Below are 23,091 nucleotides of genomic sequence, written 5' to 3' on the forward strand. Positions count from 1 at the left end.
TGAAAATAGTTATTTTTTGAAAAATTGTTATTCATGTTAATATACATTGGGTTTATTTTTATTTTAAAGTGAATCATTAAATATTTTAAAAAGTTTTTAGCTTTAATTTCTAACACGATACCCTACATAAAGAAAAGGCCTTCAATCACTTTTAACAGTGTAAGGAGTGCTGAGACCAAAAAATGGACAATTCTACCACAAAGTAAATTTTATTATTTGCATTTGCTGGAAGTTCTACGTTTTTAAAACAATTCTTCCTACTGCAGCCCCTGGCTGGGTAGCTCAGCTGGTTAGAGCATTGTCCTGATATGCCAAGTTTGCAGGTTTGATCCCTGGTCAGGACACATACAAGAATCAACCAGTGAATACATAAGCAAATGGAATAAATTGATGTTTCTCTCTGTCTCCCCCCTCCTCTAAATTAAAAAAGATGGGCTCTACTGTGTTCCTCAGGGGTCATTCAGTTTGATCATAACCTTCAGCTGCACCATGAAGCCTGACCAATACAGAGAGATACCAACGCTTATGGTCACCTGGGTCTGAGTAGCAAGGGAACACAGGCCTGAGATCCTTGTGTAACAGTAACTGCCAGCTTACTGAGCATGCGAGTCAGTCTGCCTTGTGCCTCACAAGCAATAACACATTTAGTCTTACAATCATCCCATAAATTAGTTAGTACTGTCAGATGGGGAATCCCAAAGTAACTTACGGTTATGGTGCCTGGTATTAAGGCATAGTTTTAATTCCAGTGGGTTTGATCTCACGTAATTAACTATCCTGCTATTACATCTGCATTGACCTTCTAAATCAGAACAGTTTGCTTCCCCCACTTTTTTGGGGGGGGAAGGTATCCTCACTAGGAGTGGACTGAACCTGTGGCATGTCATAGAACCCCCTGAAATATATTTTCTCTCACCATGTACACCCCTCCTCCCCATAACTTCATGCTCCCTGTTCCTCTCGTCTTTATTTTCATCAGCCCTGCCATAACAGTGTACTTTCTTCCTTACACTCTTCTAGTGTAGGGCTGCTCAAATAATCTCCTCCTTGTTTTCATTTTACTATATGCTTGAAAACAGGATCTTTTTTTAAAAAATATATTTTATTTATTTAATTTATTTATCTTTAGAGGGGAAGGGAAGGAGTGAGGGAGAGAAACATCAATGTATGGTTGCCTTTCGTGGGTCCCCTGCTGGGAACTGGCCTGCAGGGAACCGGCCTGCAACCCAGGCATGTGCCCTGACTGGGAATCGAACCGCGATTGTCTGGTTCACAGGCCCGCGCTCAATCCACTGAGCTACACCAGCCAGGGCAAAACAGGATCTTTGAAATGATACATTACTTTGGGAATAAATAAATAAGTTATTTATTTATTAGCTATAAATAAATAAGTAGTTAACTATAGCAAGTGTGTGAATAAGTCAGCAATGGTAAAACAGCTTTGAAAAGATTTGGGAGCAGTGAATTGAAGACACAGGTAAGAGCAATTTGAATCAGGTGGCAATTAGGCCTCTGTAGGTAGGTACCTCTCCTCCCAACACCCCTTCAATTAGGGTGATAGGCAGCCCCTCCCATCAGAACCTGAAATAAGTGGAAAAGATAGGGATGAACCTGAACCAACTTGAGCAGGAGAGAGAAGGGGCAGATGAATGTGGAAGGCAGAGCAAGGACACAAACTGTACCAAGAGATTGCACTAAGCCTGGCCAGCGGATGGAGCACTTTGTCTGTGTTGCCCAGGGCCTGAACCAGGGAACGCACTTGGTTTTAGGCCAGTCTGGATTCTCTGACCATGAACAACCCTACTGGAGACAAAATGCTGGTGCCCCCACTTTCCTGGCCAGGACTGGGCTGGTGGTGCCCACAAATGTTTGGGCCTACTGCATGGAGCCTTACAAGAGGGAGCAGCTTAAGGCCATTCTCTCCCAGATGAATCCCAGCCTGAGCCTGCAGCTATGCAAGGCCAATACCAAGGATGTGGGTGTGCAGGTCAGCCTGCGGGTAGACAGATCCCTGCAGTGTTCACTGGGCCCTCTAACCCTGCACAGTTGTTCTCCTTGGGGCCACAGTGTCCCCAAGGTGCCATTGCGAGCTGTGGACCTCTATTCACCAGTGATGGGCCTCAGGGGTTTGGTCTGGCTGCAGGAGGATGGGAAGGACAAGGAGAGGCAGGAACTTTTGGGGTCCGCCAAGTCCAGCCATCAGCAGCAGAAGTTACAACCAAGAACAAGGTTGCAAGAGGACAAGCAGGAGGAACTCTGGCAGCAAGACAAGTTGGGGAAGGAAGATGACTTGAGTCCTAGGGAAACACAGAGTAAGCAGACCCAGAGAGACGCCCACCTGCTCAGGAAACCCAACTTCCAGGTGAACATTGTCTTCCCCTCCTTAGGCTTCTGCTAGTGCCTTCCTCTCTGTCCTCTTCCATTTCTGGGGCAATTAGAGCAAAATCTTCCCTTTCTTTCTCCTTTATTTGATGAGATGAAGTTCCAAAAACATGTATTTTATGTGGCCTCCATGTTTTGTAACATTTTGGTGAAGGAGGCTGACAGCTTTAAGCATGCGGAAACCAGAAGTCTGGCAATCATTATTAATTGGGAATGTGAGACAAAGAAGGGCTTCAAGTTGGTAAAAAATGTGATCAGAATTTTGTTCTGGGGAGACTGTGCTGGTGGCATTGTGGAAATAAAAAAACTGTGAGAGAGCAGGGAGAAGAATCCCAGATTAAACCTTCAGAGATTAGACACTAAATTAATGTAGTAACCTTGAGAACAGCTGTGAATGAGGTTAAGGAGGATTTCTGTATCCCTTATAAAAAGCCACAAGCAAAGAATGATCTGGCTTTTCCCCCAGAATAATAGAAGACTCTTCCCCTTTTGTTTGCAGTTTTGGGAACGAAAATATGGCTACTTTCATTGTAAAGATTGTAAGACCAGATGGGAGAGTGCTTATGTATGGTGCATTTCTGGAACTAGTAAGGTGAGTAAAAGTCAGAGGGACAAAGCAGGAAAGATGTTAAGTGGAGGAAGGATGTGTTTCTTAATTGAGGGTGGCTTAATGCTGTCTCATTCATCTCTGCATCCTCCATGCCAGGCACATAATAGATGCGCAGAAATGAATTGATCCCTGGCTGGTTGTGGGTTGGGCATCGTCCTGCAGACCAAAAGGTCACTGGTTTGATTCCCAGTCAGCACACATGCCTGGGTTGCCGGTCAGGTCCCTGGTTGGAGGTGTGCGAGAGGCAAACAATTAATGTTTCTCTCTTCTCTCCCACATTCCCCCTTTCTCTCTAGAAATAAATAAATATAATCTTTAAAAAACGGAGCAAATGAATAGAACTGAATTGAACTGGTCAGTTCACATGACCTCCAGGACTGCTGACCCAAGTCTTGGTGTTCTGTTGGGTTTGGTAGTTCTGTTGGACAAAATGTCAGATTTTTTAGATGAACTCTCGTTCTTGTGGACATTGGGACTTTCTATAATCATTTTTCAGTTGGTGTATTTTGAACAGGTTTGGGCATTAGCTCCACTGTCAGTCCACACAGTGGGGCAGCAAGAGAAAGAATTTACTGTAAAGGCTAGACTGTGAGAGACTCCATTGAGCTAAGAAGGTTCCCCCCCACTTTGATTGATTGTCAGCATATTTACATTGGGAAAGATTTCACAGTCTATGTTTCCGGATGTTCCTGAACACTCAGACTCTGGACTTCATAGATTTCTGTTTCAGTATAAGAACCATAGGCTGGCACTGAGCAGCTTCTCTCCTCTGGGTACATGCCCTGTATTTTGTAACAGTCTACACCTGGTCTATCTCACTAACTTCCACAAGCATTTGAGTTGGAGTTCCCTGTGCTATTCTGAAAGAGCTGGAGAGAGAAAGACATGCCAAGGCCTGAATGGAAACATGACTCTTCACCCTGGCCATTCACTAGACCTGGAAGTGAATAGATCTTTACCTAAACAAAACTGACTTTAATTCTCTGGCTGGAAGAAAAATAGTGGATTTAATTGAAACACTGCAAGATACTAGGATGCAAAGTACAAGACATAGAACTCATCCTTAAGACGTTTACACTTTAGGAGTGACACAGACAGGATGTGCATTGGTGACAATGCTGCGGCACCTGTGGCATGGACATGGTACTGAAATAATGCAGGAGGGAGTGACTGACCTTGTCAGGCGAAGGCATTGTAATGTCCAAGTAGGATTTGAAAGGATAAATAGGAGTTCAAATAAGGTAGGGAGGAAGTGTGCACAAGGAAATACACAAAGCCTAGAAACCACATGAATTGGAAGGGTACCCACTTTTGTGTTACCCACTTTAGAAAGTTCAGGTGGGGGAATACTGGGGAAAAAAATAAGAAAGCAGGGGCTAATGGACCAGGGCAAAAGGAAAAGGTCGAGGGTCCAGCTGCACAGTGATTGAAATTGTAATAGCTACTTCCCATTGAAGACTTACTATGGTACTTTATTTATGTGTGTTATTAAGTAGTTGTCAGAATCATAGGAAAAAATAAGAGCAGGACATTGATTTTACAGGTAAGGAAAATGAGCTTCAAACAGAAAGAAAAAGTGGCCAAGCACTGGAGAAGCTGAAGACCTCAGGGTAGAGGTTGATCAAAAACAAAGTACGAGGGAAGAGAATGGATTACTTAAACTAAAAACTGGGAGCTTAGGGTACATGTAAACTTGGATTTAAAAAGATAAATTTCTTTTTAGGTTTATTTCAAACAACTCTGTCACAAATGCTACCAGAGTTTTAACCCTTACCGGGTGGAAGCAGTCCAGTGTCAGGTAAGCATACGGAGCATCCTCTGCGTCTGTACTGTTTGCTTTCTTTCACATGACGCTTTTGCCGCATAATGTCTGGATTTGATAGAAATGGATGTTTGCGTAGGACTGTTAGGTGTTCCATGTGTTTGAATTTTTATAGTGTTTTAGGTGATAACCATAAATTCTGGGTTTTCTAAATCTTTCTAAATCTTTCTGGGAGAAAGATTTAGTCTTAAGTTGCCTCATGAGGTGTGTTTATGCATGGGGTTGTGTGTTTTTCCTCAAACGCCCTTTGTGTAGTTTGGATGTAATAATTTAGTAGGTAACCTTTATTAAGCTTTTATTATGTGCCAAGCTTTGGCATTTTTCAGTATTAGAATTTTTATACCTTTTATTAAAAAATGACTTCCAGTTCTCTGCTGAAGTACCAGTCTCATTTATTTAAACATATTAAGCATATTTATCTTAAAATCTGTGTCAGATAACTCCATTCCCTATAGTCCTGTTGTTCTCCTTATTTCCCTTGGTTTTCAAGTGTGCTATTCTGTTTCTTCATGCACCTGGTCATTTTTGATTGAATGCTAGATATTGTATATGAAAAATTTCAGTGATAACTGAGGCCTAGGATAGTATCTTGTTCCACAGAAGATTTGTTTGCTTCTGTGGGGCAGATGGGGACAGTGACAATATGAGCTTACTATTTTTAAGTTGGGAAGCCAAGCTTTGACATCTGTGGAGGCTGGTCAAGTTTTGGCTCATTCTTTTTTTCAGGGTGTAGCCTTTCAGGGTCCCAACATACAACTTGAATTGTTTATGAGGACTCTTGTATTTTGGCATACTTAAAATTATCCTCCTATTTAACTTGTTTTCAGATTCCTACTATCTCACCTCTTCCAGAGTTGGCAGATACATTAAGAAAGAAAATAGTCCCAAAAGCCAGGCTCACCTCTGTTTCTGGGTTTCCTTCTTTAATGCTTGTATAATTTTCTAGTGCCTTTAAATAGTTCTTTAAAAATTATTATTATACTTTTTATGTCATCTTTTCCAATTGTTCTAAGCAGGAGACTTGATTAAAAGTATCGAATTCACCATTGCCATAAACAGGAATTGACTTTTAGAGTGGGCCCTGATTTTTTTGCCTCTTCTTCCTTGAAAGGGTATTGTGAGAATTAAATTAATTAATCTATGTAGAATGCTGGGACAGTGCCTATAGTAAGCACCATGTGAGTGTTAGCTAATAGAATTTTCTTGTATAAGGAAATTCTTATCAATAGGATACCTATCAATAGGGTAGTGGAACATATAAATGCAGTACAATGTTTGATAAATCATATTTAAGACTTGTTTGGAAAATGAAAATGCCTATTTTCATAATATAAAAGGTAAAGCTTAACTTACTCTCTTTGGTTATGGACATATGCAGAAAATAGAGCAGTGATTATCAATTTTAAAGATTAATAGTGTTGGAAGGGTAGACCAGGGCAGTATACGAATCTCCATAGGATGTAATTTTATTTGTCAGAAGATAGAATGGAATAATGGTTAAAAACACTTTAAATTCTAATAAAGAGCAGGCATGTCCAGAAAGAAAAAAAATTAGATCCTTCTAGAACACCCCTATCTCTTAGTTGTGACAACCAAACATATTTCCAGACATTGCCAAATGTTTGCTGGTGGGTAAGATGTCACTGACTGAGAATCATGTGTTTTCGAATGTTCCAATCTAGGTAATCAAATCACTTAATACTCACTCACTGCCCTCATTCCCACCTGGCTGTAAACACGACCACCTACATAGTGAGCACACTCTATGAAACTCTAACTTGTAAAACATTTGTCTTATATTAGATCTTCTTGATTGGTTCAGTAATATCTAAAGATCATCTTTGATCATTCATCTTGGGCAATGGCATTTAATGGGATATGAGTGGTTTAGTACAACTTGGTCTTGTACTTCTCCTAGGATTCAAAAGAGGATAAAGATTCCAGGGAGAGAGTGGTGGAGAAAAGTATTTTGGTTTGAGGATTACATTTCAAACACTAAATTGATCATGTGTCCAAACTGTTCCTTGTTTTCTAAAGACCTGTTCAAAGTCCCGTTGTTCCTGTCCTCGAAAGAGAAGACACATTGATCTAAGGAGGCCTCATCGGCAGGAACTGTGTGGCCGCTGCAAAGACAAGAGGTTCTCCTGTGGCAATATTTACAGCTTTAAATGCATCATGTGACAGGCAGTATGATTTGTACAGGTCACTGCTGCTCTTCTTGTCACTTACTGTATTGACTCTTTTTTTGCTCTGATTCGGTTTTGGACAATGAATTAGGCTTTTGCGCTTTTTATAGGTTGTATAACAATTGTATCATATGAATAGAATGAAATAAATGCATGTAAAGTAGACCATGAGGTTACACTAAGTGGTGACTCTAGATAAAAAACATCAATATACTATATACTGTTACTCATATGAAGGGAACAATGAAGAGGAACAGTGTTCATTTGACAAACTTCTATAAGCTGGGTGTTCTAAGCATTGGGAATATAGAGGCGATCCAGGGGCAAGGTCATTGCCTGCAAGTACACATCATAAGGATATCAATCACTTCAATAGCATCTAGTAAGTGCCAAACGTTGTAATTCGTCATAGCATCCATAGGAAATAGGGACTGTTATACCACTTTACACCAGAGAGGAGAGGATACAACCAGGATATGAACTCAGATGGATGAGGGATGTGCCCCTTGGACTTCACTACTACCTTTCTATTTTCTCTCAGGTTCAGATGTGGTAAGGTCTACAGAGGAAATGGTGGTATGAGAGTGATCCTTCAGGTACAGTGGTTGGGAAGAGGCAACAGGACAATGGAGACCTGAAGGATGAGGGAGCTGGGAGAAAAGAAGATGGGTTGATCCAAGGGAACAGGAGCAGCAAAGGCCCTGAGAAGTGGGATGTGCATTTGGCACATCCCAGGAATAGGAGCCCTGAGGCTACTGTAGGCTGTGGGCTGGACAAGATGGGGCTCAGGTCACAAAGGTTCCTTCAGCCATCGTCCAGCATATGGCAGCCCATGAAGGGCTTTCAACATGGCAGTCACATGGATTCCTACTTTAGAAACTCACTGCTGTGAGGGAACACCCGGCAGAGTGGAAAGAGGGAAATCACTTAGGAGGTTAATGAACACAAGAGAAAAATAATGGCAGGTCATGGGTGGTAGCCATGGAGATGGAGAGATGTGCAGGATTGGGAGTGGGTAATGAGGAAATAAACGACTTACAGATTTCTGCTTTGAGCTATGGGCAGATGATATTGAGAGAAATAACAGGAGCATGTTCTTGGGTCAGATGACTTAACTTCAAATCATGGTAGTAGTACTTAAGAGATATATGGGCAACTTACTCTTTGTGTGTCAGTTGCTCTTCTGTAAGATGGGGACAGTAATGGTACCTGTCTCTTGATGGTGGGATGAGGACTAAAGGAGCTGATATAAGTTAAGCACTTAGGATAGAACCTGTAATACTCTGAGGGCTCGGTAAACTTAGCTGTCTTATTTAGGTGGAGCTATGTAGTAATGTGGGCAAGGTTTTCTATTTTTAACATTGTTTGAAATATTGGGGACATTTTAATGGAGCTGATGTATAGGCTACTGTGTATAGATCTGGAATTTAGGAGTGAAATCAGAGCTAGAGAGAGAGATTTGGAGATAAAAAATATGTAGTATTTAAAGCTGTGGAACTGGATGGGGTCACCTGGAAGGAGAGTACAACACAGGACTCTAAGCACACCATCATTCAGAGCAATGATCCTATAACTTTAATGTCCCAGGAGTTACCTGGTGGTCCTGTTCACTGGAAAGTCTGATCTAGTAGGCCTGTGGTCTGAGTCTGTAAATCTGACAAGCTGCCAGATGCTCTCATGCTGCTGGTCCTGAATGTCACTCTCTGAGCAGCAAGGTTAGAGGTTAGAACAAAAAGTAATCAAGAAGGATAGGTAGAGAGAGTGGTCAACTGAGTCAAATCCTGTGGTGGGATGGATGGGAATAGACATGGCCAGTGGGAAGGATGAAAATAGACATGGCCAGTGGATTTGGTGACATAAAGATGACTGGTGGTCTTGAAAAGAGAAGCTTCAGTGAATTGGTGGGGATAGGAGACAGAGTTAACAGAGTCAGGACAGTGAACAGAGATAATACTTTCTAGAAGTTCTTTTGTTAAAAAACACATTGGTGATAGTGAGAAGGGCATTTGTAGGAAAGGGAAGTACTGAGTGAATTCACATATTCATGGAAATAATTCAGCAGAGAGGAGGTGACTGAGCAGCAGGGAGAGGACACTCAGGAGTGAAGTCCCTGAAAAGGGAGAAAGGATGGGTGCAGAGAGAAGTGGAATTATTCGGCCTGAATGGGAGCAGTTATAGTCCCTTTATTTTAAAAGGATGGAGCACCAAGAGCATAGGCTAGTTAGATAAAAACAGGCTTATAGATTTGGGGATGAAGAGGAGATCATCTGATTTGTTTTATTTATTCAGTGGATTATAAAGCAGAGTCGTCAGTTGAGGCAGATGGGAAGAGAAAAGGGTGAGAGGCTGATGAGGGAGAGCAAGGTGTGAAGTAATCATCTCAGGTATTCGGGATGTGAAATGATCAGGAAGGCTTAATTTCATTTGCAATTGTAATTGATAGCACTGAGAGCTCCTTTCAAGACTTGGTGCTGTTTGAGAGGTGGTTTAAAAAATTTTTTTAAAAATAAAAGTTAAAAAAAAATTGCTGTTTTTTTCATTGTCGTTCAAGTACAGTTGTCTACATTCCCTACCTCCCACCCTTAATCCTACCCCCCTTTGGCTTTTTCCATATGTCCTTTATACATATTCCTTGACAAACCCTCTCATTTACCCCCCATTATCCCCTCCCACTTCCCCTATAATCAGGATCAGTTTGTTCTTTATTTCAATATCTCTGGTTATATTTTGCTTGGTTGTTTGTTTTGTTGATTAGTTTCCCCTTATACGTGAGATCATAAGGTATTATCTTTCACTGCCTGGCTTATTTCACTTAGCATAATGCTCTCCATATCCATCCATGCTGTTGCAAAGAGTAGCAGCTCCTCCTTTCTTTCTGCTGCATAGTATTCCATTCTCATAATGTTCATACTTCCCAAAGCAATTTATAGATTCAATGCAATCCCTATTAAAGTACCTATGGCATATTTCATAGACATAGAACAAACATTTCAAAAACTTATATAGAACCAAAAATGACCTTGAATAGCCATAGCAATTTTGAGAAAGAAGAACAAAGTAGGAGGGATCACCATACCTGACATCAAACTGTATTACAAAGCCACTGTAATCAAAACAGTCTTGGACTGGCATAAGAACAGACACATAGAGCAATGGAACATGATAGAGAGACCAGAAATAAACACAAGTCTCTCTGGTCAGTTGATATTTTACAAAGGGGGCAGGAGCATAAATGGAGCAAAAATAGCCTCTTCAACAAATGGTGTTGGGAGAACTGGACAGCTACGTGCAAAAAAATGAAACTCGACCATCAACTTTATCATACACAAAAATATACTCAATGTGGATAAATGACTTAACTATAAGTCACAAAAACATAGAAGTCCCAGAGGAGAGCATAGGCAGGAAAATCTCAGCTATACCACACAGCAATATTTTCACCAATATGTCCCCTAGAGCAAAGAACATAAAGGAAAGTATAAACAAAGGAGACTTCATCAAAATAAAAAGCCTCTGCATGGCTAAAGAAAACATCAGCAAAATGAAAATGGACCTAACCATATGGGAAAATATATTTACAAGTGATACCTCAGACAAGGGTTTGATCTCCAAAATATATAAATAACTCAATGACTCCACTCCAGGAAGACTAACAATCCAATTTAAAAAATGGGTAAAGGACCTGAACAGACACTTCTCCAAGAAGGACATACAGAGGGCCCAGAGACATATGACAGGATGCTCAGCATCACTAGCCATCAGAGAAACGCAAATTAAATTCACAATAAGATACAACTTCACACCAGTCAGAATGGCCATCATAAATAAATCAACAAACAAGTGTTGGAGAGGTCGGGGGAAAAAAGAGAACCCTAGTGCACTGCTGGGGGGAATGTAGACTGGTGCATTTCCTCAGAAAACTAAAAGTGGAACTGCCTTTTGACCTGGCAATTCCACTGCTGGGAGTATGCCCTAATAATCCTGAAACACCAGTGCAAAAGAACCTATGCATCTCAATGTTCATAGCAGCACAATTTACAATAGCCAAGGGTTGAAAGAAACAGTGATCCTTCACCTACTGCAGGAGTTAAACACTTTCTACCCACGAGTAGAGGAGCTAGAATCTGCTCCATCCTACTCCATCGCCATCTTCCCAGCGTCCTCTGGTCCTGTATTTTGTCAAATGTTTTTACTGCATCTATTGATATGATCACATGGTTTTTATCCTTCATTTTGTTTATATGGTGTATCATGTTAATTGATTTGAAGCTATTGAACCAAACTTACATCCCAGAAATAAATGTCACTTCATCATAATGTATGATCTTTCTTTACATATTGCTGAAGTTGGTTTGCTAATATTTTGAAGTTTTTGCTTCTTAGTTTGTCAGCAATGTTGACAAGATTTTCTTTCTTTCTGGTTTCTTTATCTGGTTTTAGGATAATGCTGATCTTGTAAAAATAAGCTTGGGGGCCTGTCTTCTGTTATTTTTTTTGGAATAATTTGGAAAGGATATTTGTTATTTCTTCTATGAGTGTTTGGTAAAATTCACTGGTTAAGCCATCTGGTCTAGTACTTATGTTTGTTGGAAGTGTTTTTTAACCACAGCTTCAATTTAATTGGTTGTAATCTCTCCATACAGATTTTGTTTTTTGGGGGGGAGGTGGGTATTGTTTTGAAAGATTATATGTTTCCAGATTGTTTAATTTGTTGACAAGTAGTTGTTTTATAATATTTTCTTACATCTTTTGTATTTTTGTGGTGTCAGTTGTTAGTTCTACTCTTTCATTCCTTTACCTATTTGGGTCTTCTCTTTTTTTCATGATGGTTAAAGGATTGTCAATGTTTTTTATCTTTTCAAACAACCAGCTCTTGGTTTAATTGAGCTTTGGTATTGCTTTTTGGGCTCTATTTTTTTTTTAATTTTCCACACTGATCTTTATTATTTTCTTCCTTCTACTAAGTTGTCTTATTTTTCTCTTCTATTTCCTTTAGGTGTAAGGGTAGATTGTTAATTTAAGGTTTTTCTTGTTTCTCGAGATAAGCCTGTATTGCTGTATTCCATAGATTTGGGGTTGTTGTGTGTTCATTTTCATTTGTCTCAAAGTAGCTTTTGGTTTCTTTTTTGATCTCATCATTAAGCCACTTATTGTTTAGTAACATGTTATGTAACAAACATGCCATGTGTTTGTTTTTTTTCATTTTTTTCCTTGTAATTGTTTTCTAGTTTTATACCATTGTGGTTGGAGAAGATACTTGATATAATTTCAATCTTCTTAAATTTATTGAGATTTGTTTCATGGTCTAACATCCTGGAAAATGTTCTATATATCATTTGAAAAGAACATATACTCTACTGCTTTGGGGTGAAATGCTCTGAAAATATTAATTAAATCCATCCGATCCAATGTGGCATTCACAACTACTGTTTCTTTGTTGGTTTTCTGACTAGAAAATCTATCCATTGATGTAAATGTGGTGTTAAAGTCCCCTAGAGTGACTGTATCACTCTTCATTTTTCCATTTACATCTATCAAAATTTGCCTTAAATATATAGCTGCTGCTATGTTGGGTGGATAGATGTTTACAAGGGTTATATGTTCATGTTTGATCTGTCTTTATTATTATGTAATATTTTTTGTGTCTCTTATTACATCCTTTGTAAAAAGTCTATTTTGTCTGATGAATGTTTTGCTAGCCAGCTTTTCCCCCATTTTCATTTCCATGAAATGTTTCTTCATTCCTTTAATTCAGCATATGTGTGTATTTTTTATCTGAAGTAGGTCTCTTGTAGACAGCATATACAAGTATATGGGTCTTGTTTTCTTATCCATTCAGTTACCCTATGTCTTTTGTTTGGAGCATTTAATCTATTTATATTTAAAGTGATTTCTGCTTGGTATCATTTATTGCCTTTTTATTTTTTATAATTGTGTTCCTCTTTATTTTCTTCTTTAAGAAGTCCCTTTAAGACTTTTTAAATTGAAGGGTATATTGTGATCTGATTATTTTTATTTCTATTTATTTATTTATAAAATATATTTTATTCATTACAGTATTACAGTTGTCTCATTTTTTCTCCCCTTTATTCTGCTCCACCCTGTACCTCCCTCCCATCATGATTCTCCCACCTTAGTTCATGCCTTGGGTCATACATATAAGTTCTTTGGCTTTTTCTTTTTCCGTATTATTCTTAACCTTTCCTTGTCTATTTTGTACCTACCATTTATGCTTCTTATTCCCTGTACCATTTCCCCCATTCTCCCTCCTCCCTCTCCCCACTGAAAACCCTCTATGTGATCTCCATTTCTGTGAAATCTGTTCCTGTTGTAGTTCTTTGCTTAGTTCATTTTTTTGTTCAGTTGTTGATAGTTGTGAGTTTGTTATCATTTTACTGTTCATAGTTTTGATCATCTTCTTTTTCTTCAATAAGTCCCTCTAACATTTCATATAATAAGGGCTTGGTGATGATGAACTCCTTTAACTTGACCTTATCTGTTAAGCACTTTATCTGCCCTTCCATTCTAAAGGATAGTTCTACTGGATAGAGTAATTTTGGATGTGGGTCCTTGCTTTTCATGACTTTGAATACTTCTTTCCAGCACTTCTTGCCTGTAAGGTTTCTTTTGAGAAACGAACTGATAGCCTTATGGGCACTCCTTTGTTGGTAACTCTTTCCTTTTCTCTTGATGCTTTTAAGATTTTCTCCTTATCTTTATTGTGATGTGCCTTGCTGTGTGTGTCCTTGGGTCCATCTTCTTTGGGACTCTCTGGGCTTCCTGGACTTTTTTGATTTCTCAAATCTGGATTTGCCAGATTAGGGAAGTTCACCTTCATTATTTTTTCAAATAAGTTTTCAATTTCTTGCTTTTTTTTCCTCTTCTCCTTCGGGCTCCCCTATGATTCAGATGTTGGAACATTTAAAGTTGTCCTGGAGGTTCCTAAGCCTCTCTCTCTTTTTTTTTTTTTTGAATTCTTGTTTTGAACATTCTGTTCTGGTTGAATGTTTATTTTTTCCTTTTGTTCCAAATGTTGATTTGAGTTCCAGTTTCCTTCCCATCGCTGTTTGTTACCTATATATTTTCTTTTATATCACTTTTCATAGCCTTCACTTTTTCCTGTATTTTGCTACCATTCTCAACCATTTCTGTGAGCATCCTGATTGCCAGTGTTTTAGACTCTGCATCTTACAGGTTGGTTGTCTCTTCATTGCTTAGTTCTATTTTTTGAGTTTTGATCTGTTCTTTCATTTGGACCATAATTTTCTGTCTTGAGGAGCCTGTTACAATGTAGGGAGTGCAGCCTTAGGTATTCGTGGGGATGGGGCAACCCATTTTGCTGAGTTTTGGTGCCATATGTGGTGGAGGGGTCTGAGAGGAAACAATGCCATTTGTTTGGCTCTTGGTTGGCTTTCAGTTACTTCGTCCACTACCCACAAGTAAATTGGGTCCTTTTGGTGCTGATTCCCAGGTGGGTGGGTTTTTGTACATTGTAGTACCCTGTGGCTCTCTCCAATGAAATCTGTGAGGCTGAGACTTTCTCCCACTGCTGCAATTTCCACAGGTTTATACAGCCAGAGGTTTTGAAGTTTTATTTCCTGGCACTAGAACCTTGGTTGCATAGTCTGTCTTGCTTCCCAGTTGTTCCTCCCAGTTTATCCACACACAAATATGGGACCATTGGGTCCACCATCCACTGCCTCACCTACCCCAGTCCTCCAACCACTGCCTTGCTGTGAGTTATCTCCACCCCTTTTACCAGTCTGGATGAATATTTCTTCCTTAACTTCTTGGTTGTCAGACTTCCATATAGTTCGACTTTCTGGCAGTTTGAATTATTTTTTGTTTTTAAGTTTGTCGTTGTCATTGTTTTGGTTGTGCAAGGAAGCAATGTGTATCTACCCTAAGCTTCTATCTTGGCCCGAATTCTCTCTTGGTCTTTAATCTTTGCCATTTTATTTATGTCTTGTGGGTCTGTTTTTTTTCATCTTTTTGGGATTATATGCTTCCTGGACTTGTGTGTCTTTTTCCTTCACCAGTTTAGGGAAGTTTTAGCCATTGCTTCTTCAAATAGTTTCTCAGTCTTCTACTGTCTTCTGAGACTTCTGGTACCCCTATGATGCGGATGTTGTTTTGTAATGTTGTCTAGGATATCCTATTTATTTATTTATTTAGCTTCTCCGATTGGGTGTTTTCTGCTACCTTGTCTTCTAAACTGGCGATTCAATCTTCTACTTCATCTAATCTGATATTGATTCCTTCTAGTGTATTCTTCATTTTAGATACTGTCTTCTTTATTTCTGACTGGTCCTTTTCTGTGGTTTCTATGTCCTTTACTATGCTTGCTTCTTCTTTGTTGAAGTTCTAAGTTCCTTGAACATTTTCATAACCATTGTTTTGAACTCTGTGTCTTGTTGATTGCTTGCCTCCATGTTCTTTTTCTGAAGATTTGCATCTGTTCTTTCATTTGGGCAAGTTTCTTTGTCTCTCCATTTTGGTATCTTGCTGTATTTGTTTCTGTGTTTCAGGTAGAAACAAATGTATTTCAGGGAGACATCTGATATACCTCCCATTTTGATAGGGTGCCTTTATCTAGTAGATGACCTGTGGGGCTCAGTGGTACACCCTCCCTTCTCACCTGAGATAGGTGCTCCAGGAATCTGGTATATGTGGGTCCTCCTATTGTGGTTCAGTTGTGATTGCTATTGGCATATTTGTGGATTGGATTGGCCCTCAGGCTGGCTCACTGTGAGGACTGACCCTGACAATAGTGTACAAGTTCCTGTCTGGGGCCTCACCCTACAAAGTAGATCTCCTTGCTGCAGGCTCTGGTGCCTGCTGAGATCTCCCTCTGGTGTGTTCCTTGTGGATCTAATCAGGTTCTGAAGCCAGACATCAGGTGTGTAGATTCTTATGCCTATTGGGAAGGACTCCAGTGCAGGTCAATGTCAGATGCTACTTGGGACTGGCCCTAGGCTTCTTCTTAGAAACTACAAAGTGATCCAAAGCTTGTGACTACCTCTGTTGGGCCTGGATATGTGTGGTAGGGATAAAGCTGTGTATCAAGGTCAGCTGTGTATCAAGGTCAGCTTTTACCAGCACAGAGCCTGGCGGCAGGCCATTAAAAGCTCAAGGCACCCTGAGATTTGCTTCTCTCTGCCAGCTGTTTGTTGGGATCAGTCACTGAATGAGCCTCTGGTGGTATATGTGATGTGTGTGATAGGTTCTCATTGAGTCACTGGGTAGAGGTGAGTGGTATTCATCAGGTTGATAGAGATTCAAACTTGATGCCAGTCCTGGGTCTGAGGACACTCAGTAAAAGTCTCAATAGTATACCAAGACCAGCTTCCATGCTGGATCCTGCACATTTTTGTGGGGGTGGGGGTCTCCTGATGTCTTTTGCCGAGAGTGTCATGTACTACTCCTTCATTTGGAGCTATATTTGTCTCTGGTCTGAGATGATTCTCCTGCAGGCAACATCTGGTTAGGTGTTATTTTTTGATCCATTTTGCTATTGTGTGCTTTTTGATTTATGAATTCACTCATTGACATTTAGGGTGGTTATTGATTTATGACTTATTATAGCCATTTTATTTTTTTAAAATTTTCTGATTGTATATCCATTAATTTAGTGGTTGTCTATGATTTTCTCATTTCTTTGCTTTTTATGGTCCCTGTCTCAGCTCTCTATTTTTATTTTCTGGTTACCATTAAGTTTATGTAAAAAAATGCTTCATACACAATCATTTTTCTCATTGCATTTTATTTTCTCATTTATACAGTTTCATTCCTTCCTTTTTTGTTATCAAATTATTCCTATTTATGTTTTACATTTATTACAAATTTTTAGTAGTTATACTTAATTTTAATGCTTTATTCTTCCCTTGTTATATTATATAATTAAGTTTAATATTTTGTTTTGAAGTAGAGTTGTAATTTTATGCTTCTAAATACTAGTCATCTTACTCAAAGTTTTGTATATTTTTCACTTTTTTTTCTGTTAGAACTCCTTTCATAATTTCTTTTAATGCAGGTCTTGTGGTGGTAAATTATGTCAGCTTTTGTCAAGTAAAGCCTTTATTTCTCCTTCATATCTGAAGTTCAACTTTGCTGGATATATTATTTTGAATATTTCCATTCACCATTGCCTTTCATAATGTTTCTAGTAGGAAATTTGAGGACAACTTAATGGATGTCCTTTGTAGGGGAAAGCTTTGTTTTCCTGGCTGCCTGGCTACTTAGAATTCTTATTCATTAATTTTTTATAGTTTCAATAAAATATTTTGGAGTTTTGAAAAATATTTTATTGATTATGCTATTACAGTTGTCCTGTTTTCCTTCCTTCACTCTCCTCCACCCCGTCCCACCCACATACCCCCCCCTTTAGTTCATGACCATGGGTTGTACATATGATTTCCTTGGCTTCTACATTTCCCATACTATTTTTACCCTCCCCCTGTCTGCTTTCTATCTACTATCTATGCTACTTATTCTCTGCACCTTTTCCCTCTCTATCCCCCTTCCAATTTCCTGTTGATAACCCTTCACGTGATCTCCATTTCTGTGGTTCTGTTCCTGTTCTAGTTGTTCACTTAGTTTGCTTTTGTTTTTGTTTTAGGTGTGGTTTTTAATGATTGTGAGTTTACCATCATTATACTGGTCATATCTTTTATCTTCTTTTTCTTAGATAAAGCCCTTTAACATTTCATATAATAATGGCTTGGTGATGATGAACTCCTTGAACTTGACCTTATCTGAGAAGCACTTTATCTGCCCTTCCATTCTAAATGAAAGCTTTGCTGGATAGAGCAATCTTGGATGTAGGTGCTTGCCCTTCATGACTTGGAATACTTCTTTCCATCCCCTTTATGCTTGTAAGGTCTCTTTGAGAAATCAGCTGACAGTCTTATGGGAACTCCTTTGTAGGTAACTGTCTTCTTTTCTCTTGCTGCTTCTAGGATTCTCTTCTTAATTTTAATCTTGTAATTATGATGTGCCTTGGTGTGTTTCTCCTTTGGTCCAACTTCTTTGGGACTCTGAACTGCCTGTAAGTCTATTTCCTTTGCCAGGTTGGGGAAGATCTCCTTTATCATTTGTTCAAATCAGTTTTCCTCTTATTGCTCTCCCTCTTCTCCTTCTGGTACCCCTATAATTTTGATGTTGGAATGTTTCAAGATGTCCTGGAGGTTCCTAAGCCTCTCCTCATTTTTTTGAATACATGTTTCTTTACTCTGTTCTGGTTGGATATTTCTTTCTTCCTTCTGGTCCACACCATTGATTTGAGTCCCAATTTCCTTTTCATCACTATTGGTTCCCTGTACATTTTTGTTTATTCCACTTAGCATAGCCTTTATTTTTTCATCTAACTTGGGACCAAATTCAACCAATTCTGTGAGCATCCTGATTACCAGTGTTTTGAATTGTGCATCTAATAGGTTGGCTATCTCTTTGTCCTTTAGTTGCATTTTTTTTGAGCTTTGATCTGTTCTTTCATTTGGGCTTTTTTTTTTCTTGATAAACCTGTTATGTAGTGAGGGGCAGAGCCTTAGGTATTCACCTGGGAGGGGTAACCTATGTGGCTGTGTTGTGACACTATATGTAGGGACAGAAGGGCCCGAGAGGGAACAATGGTGCTTGCTCCACTCTCTGCCAGATTTCAGTCACTCCCCCTGCTTCCCACCAGCAAATTGGGCCCTTCTGATGCTGATTCCTGGGTGGGTAGATTTGTGTACATTCTAGGACCCTGTGGGTCTCTCCAATGAACTCTCCTGTGAGGCCAGGAGTGTCTCCCACTGCTGCCTCAGCCCCCACAGGTGTTTTGAATCAGTGGTTTGAGTCTTTATTTCCCCACACTGGGGCCCTGAATTGCATGGTCTGCCTCACTCCCCAACTGTTCCTCCTGGTTTATCTATGCACATATGTGGGACTTCCAGCTCCACCAGCCACCATCTCACTGGGTCTGCCAGCCACAGCCTTGCTGTGAGTCTTCTCTGCCCAGCTGCCCATCTCTGCCCCTCCTACTAGTCTGGATGAGTGTGTTTTCTTTAACTTCTTGGTTGTAAGACTTCCATACAGTTTGATTTTCTGTCAGTTCTGGTTGTTTTTTGTTTTTAAATTATTGTTGTCCTTCTTTTAATTGTGCAAGAAGGCAGTGTGTCTACCTATGCCTTCATCTTGGCTGGAAGTCTGGAGAAGATGTTTTTATGTCAATATGACTTTGTATTGTCTTAGGTTCCTTTATTCTAAGGTCTAGTTCTTTCCATAGGCCTGGGAAGTTATCAATTTTCTCTTTATTGTACATACATTATCTTGATTTTGCTCTATCTAATAAAGTCAGATAAGTTTTTATAGGCTTCTTTCATGTTTTAAAACTCTTAGTTCTTTCTCTCTGTTCTGCCACTTGAATCATTTCTAGGTTTCTATCCTAATGCCCCCTAATTCTGTCCTCCAGCTCTAGAATTTGTTTGGTTTATTGATAGTTTCAGGGTTTTTGGATAAAATTATCTTTTTGTCATTAATTTTCTTTGTAAGCTCACTGAACTATCTTCTAAGTTTTCTTGTATCTTGCTGACTTTCTTCATAACTGCAATCTTAAATTTAAGTTATTGTCTTCTTAAGTCAATGACTTTGCATTTAATTTTTGGAATTTTTTTACTTTTCTCTCTGCTTTCAAGTTCACTTAGTCATTCACATTACTTGACAAATTGTTTCTTTGCCTGCACATTTGACATAGTGAGCTCTTTGTTTATTTGTTTAGATATGGTTTTGCTCTCACAACAGTTTAATACAATAGGTAGGGTACTTTTGTTTCCCAGTAGATGGTGTTAATGTACACATTTTGTTTTCTCTTAGTTGTGGTACTTGAACCTCTGGGAGCATAGTAGTGCAGCATCACTTTAGTTAAGAGAAGTGCTGTCTACTCGGATGCTGGATGTCCCTCCATTACTGGCTTACCTTGGTTCCCTGGCACCACCACTGTGATGGGGGAATGTGGAGGGTGATGGAGAAGTGGTTTTGCAAGCTCCTAGCACTATTTCCTTCTTACTAAAGGTAACTGGTTCCACTGTGGTTTTGGAGGCACCTCCACTGCTTCAGTCAGGGTCTGCCATGATGGGAAAGGGGAGAGAGATGCCACTTCTTAGAGGACCACTGCTTCTTCCCTTCTTACAATCTGGGCCATATTGTGAAGGCTGAAGCCCGATTTCTCCACTGCTACTAGCTCATTGGAGACACAGTGGACCCCTAAGTGCATCCCCTGTCCTTGCCATCCTGGCCACCTTCAGATGTTTCAACATGTGGATCTTTCAGTGTGATTGAGCAGAGAGCCAGGATTCTTTGTTCAATTTTGATTATCTGACTTAAAAATTTAAGGGTAAGAAACAAAGGAGTCTGCTCACTATGCCATGATTCTGATGTCACCTCATCTTCTTATATAAGATGAAGAAAAAAAGAGAAAATTCCCACTACTTTCTATGACTGGATTACAATGTACCACTGAAATTCTCATTTATTTATTTATTTATTTATTAATTAAGATTTTATTTATTTACCTTTAGAGGGTAAGGGAAGGAGAGAGGGAGGGAAATATCAATGTATAGTTGCTTCTCGTGCATACACTGCTGGGGACTGGCCTGCAATCCAGGCATGTGCCCTGACTGGGAATCAAACCTCGATCCTTTGGTTCGCAGGCCCATACTCAATCCACTGAGCTGCACCAGCCAGGGCTGAAATTCTCTTTTTAAAGGAATAACCCTTATGGTGATTCTTTGCTGGGTAGGAGGGCATGGTGAAAAATTCAGTCATGACTAGTCAATCCTTTCTTTTGTGGGTCCCAATAGGATCTTCTGAGTGTTGGCTAGTGTGGTTATCCACATGAATCTGCATTTTATGAGACCTTTTTTTCAGAAAGAATGTGATTCAGTTATTTTCTACAAATTCTGATAAATCACTTTTCAGGTATATTGAAAAAACAAATCAGCAGAAGAATATGTTAATTATATCTTTGGCAACATAAAAAATTCTAGGTTAGACTCCCTACTGCAGGATATTTCTAAAAAACCAATATTTTTGCTTCAGTTATTGTAAGGGAAGCAAAGGATGTTTGCCAGTCTAAGTAAATATGTATTGAAACACAGTAGAAATTAGATCATTATATATCTTTGTTTCCCTGTATTACAAATGGGGTGGAGAACAGATGCATGTTGATGACAGAATTAAAACTCTTACTGCTCATTACATTTATTTCAAAATTTTAAAGATGACAATCTAATTGTGTGGACAACTGGAGATTTATTCTGATTTTTCTATTTTATTGATTACAGAGAGAACTGGTTGAAAGTCAGTCTGTTTTGTGTCCACTTCCAAAAAAGGTTAAAGATATCTCTTGCTTTACAAGGCCACTATGTTTTCTACACAATCCCAATGGTCACCATTTATGAAACACACATAAATGGTGCCCCATGGAACTACTACTGTGGAAACTCTCACTCCAAACTGAATTGTGTCAAAGGCAAAAATCTTCATTAACCAGAAGTAAAGTCCATGGGCAATATGTATTTTGTATTTTTTTTTAGTCTAAAGGAAGTCATGAACAGTATATCAACCAAGATTACATCGCAAAAACTTTAAATGTATTTACAGAGTGAATAAGTTACATAGATAAACTTTGAATATGTTTCTGATGTGCAAAAGGTTTACATGCAAACAATGGACACTTGACAGCATTAAATTTAAGGAAAAAACTTAAGACCCTTTAGATAAATATTACAAATAAAGTATGACATTTCTTAAGAAACAAAGTGACAACCCATATTTTACCTTTAGGATTCTACTTCTGACTATTCAAGTGGATATTAAAATATGCATGCATGACAGGTGAAAAGACTTAAAATTTATAATGTGAACATCTTTAACTCTTTTTTACAAAATGGCAAAGTTGGTTAAAATTAACACTCATCCTTCTGTAGTATAAATTGCTCATAAAAGCAATCTTCTAGTAAAAAGCAGCCAAGATCCTTAAAAAGGGTCTATTTGGACCATTTTTGTAATAAGGTCCTGATAACAGACCCCTGAAAAGAGATCCAGGGCTTTAAGAAATAAACAGTAGTCTAGCAACATAAGAAAAGTACTTCATAGTAGCTCCATTTAGGTACAGTAATTGTATTCAAATTACAGTGTACATTAAATTGCCATTTACAATTCCCTTTTCACATATACAGGCTGTCAGCTTTTGATAGTCTTTTAGTTTTCAATGGCCAGCTTCATTCCGCCTGTCCTTTTTTTCGTACACACACACACACACACACACACACACACACACACACACAAAGGGAGGGAAAAATAAAGGGAAAGAATGTACAAGTTTTATAATATAAAAATTTTTTAGTGAGGAGAACATTGCACTTTTGCCAATTTAAAGGAACATATTGTTCAGGGTAGTTGGCTTTGGTATGCAATGGAAGTCACTTGTTCAGTAGTGAGTTGCATTTGATCAGTAAAATGATACCATTTGTGCCACAGAGCATGACAGATGGAGTCTGTCCCAAAGTGTTATATGCTACCTTGGTTCTTAGTATTGCTACATGTTGGAGGTTCTGTCATCCCTTGTAGAAAAAGTCCAACAGGTGACAAGAGGAAGAACAGTCTGACCAAGCTTTCTGAAGGCTGAAAAGATACTTAATGACGTCACCCTGGCATGGCAGCACCCACATCTTTGAACCCACGGGTGACGGGGGGCTCCTGTCAGAGACTAGTGCCAGAAACACTGGAGTCTGGAAGAAAAGCAGTAAGTACTCGGTAACTCTGGGCCCTGTGAATCATGTCTCGAATCTCCATGTTCAGCTCCATCAGCTTGGTGCAAATTTCGGTCAGGCTCTGGTTTGACCCCACCAATGCATAAGTACCCGTTTGTCCCAGAGTTTGATGACGAAAATAAATATTCAGTAGTGTCTGGATCTCATCATCAGAACTGCTTCCAAAGATGTCATTGGGCCACAGACTTCTGCATTCAAATAAAAAGAACACAGATTATAGGCACTATTGATCACAAAGAGAAGTTAATAAATTTTTGTTAGTATACTTTGTTTACAAAA

General features: G+C 39.1%; 2 protein-coding genes across 11 annotated transcripts in view; one reads left to right on the forward strand and one right to left on the reverse strand.

Annotated features, from left to right (window-relative positions):
* Nucleotides 1-1,711: 1,711 nt before the first annotated feature.
* On the forward strand, nt 1,712-6,995 carry LOC119037395 (ZAR1-like protein). Its single transcript, XM_037129569.2, has 4 exons — nt 1,712-2,362; nt 2,882-2,974; nt 4,716-4,790; nt 6,852-6,995. The coding sequence occupies exons 1-4, from the start codon at nt 1,712-1,714 to the stop codon at nt 6,993-6,995; spliced, it is 963 nt and encodes a 320-aa protein (XP_036985464.2).
* Nucleotides 6,996-21,021: 14,026 nt separating this feature from the next.
* Nucleotides 21,022-23,091, reverse strand: part of FRY (FRY microtubule binding protein) — a 540,321-nt gene continuing 538,251 nt past the window's right edge. For 5 of the 10 annotated variants that reach the window (XM_053672873.1, XM_053672874.1, XM_053672871.1 and 2 more), the window contains one exon: nt 21,023-23,000. In XM_053672873.1, the coding sequence (XP_053528848.1) occupies nt 22,742-23,000 (259 nt within the window). In that variant the 3' untranslated portion in view covers nt 21,023-22,741. Of the gene's footprint in view, nt 23,001-23,091 lie in introns of all 10 variants that reach the window. The other 5 variants (XM_053672880.1, XM_053672875.1, XM_053672879.1 and 2 more) reach the window with 3 other exon arrangements.

This window comes from Artibeus jamaicensis, unplaced genomic scaffold (genome assembly GCF_021234435.1).
Source record: "Artibeus jamaicensis isolate MK-2021 breed Jamaican fruit bat unplaced genomic scaffold, CSHL_Jam_final contig_793, whole genome shotgun sequence".
Classification (NCBI taxonomy): Eukaryota; Metazoa; Chordata; class Mammalia; order Chiroptera; family Phyllostomidae; genus Artibeus; species Artibeus jamaicensis.

Coding starts and splice junctions, on each gene's coding strand:
- LOC119037395 (XM_037129569.2), top strand. CDS start 1,712: ATGGAGCACTTTGTCTGTGTTGCCCAGGGCCTGAACCAGGGAACGCAC. Junction 2,363..2,881: donor TCAGGAAACCCAACTTCCAG/GTGAACATTGTC, acceptor TTTTGTTTGCAG/TTTTGGGAACGAAAATATGG. Junction 2,975..4,715: donor GCATTTCTGGAACTAGTAAG/GTGAGTAAAAGT, acceptor ATTTCTTTTTAG/GTTTATTTCAAACAACTCTG.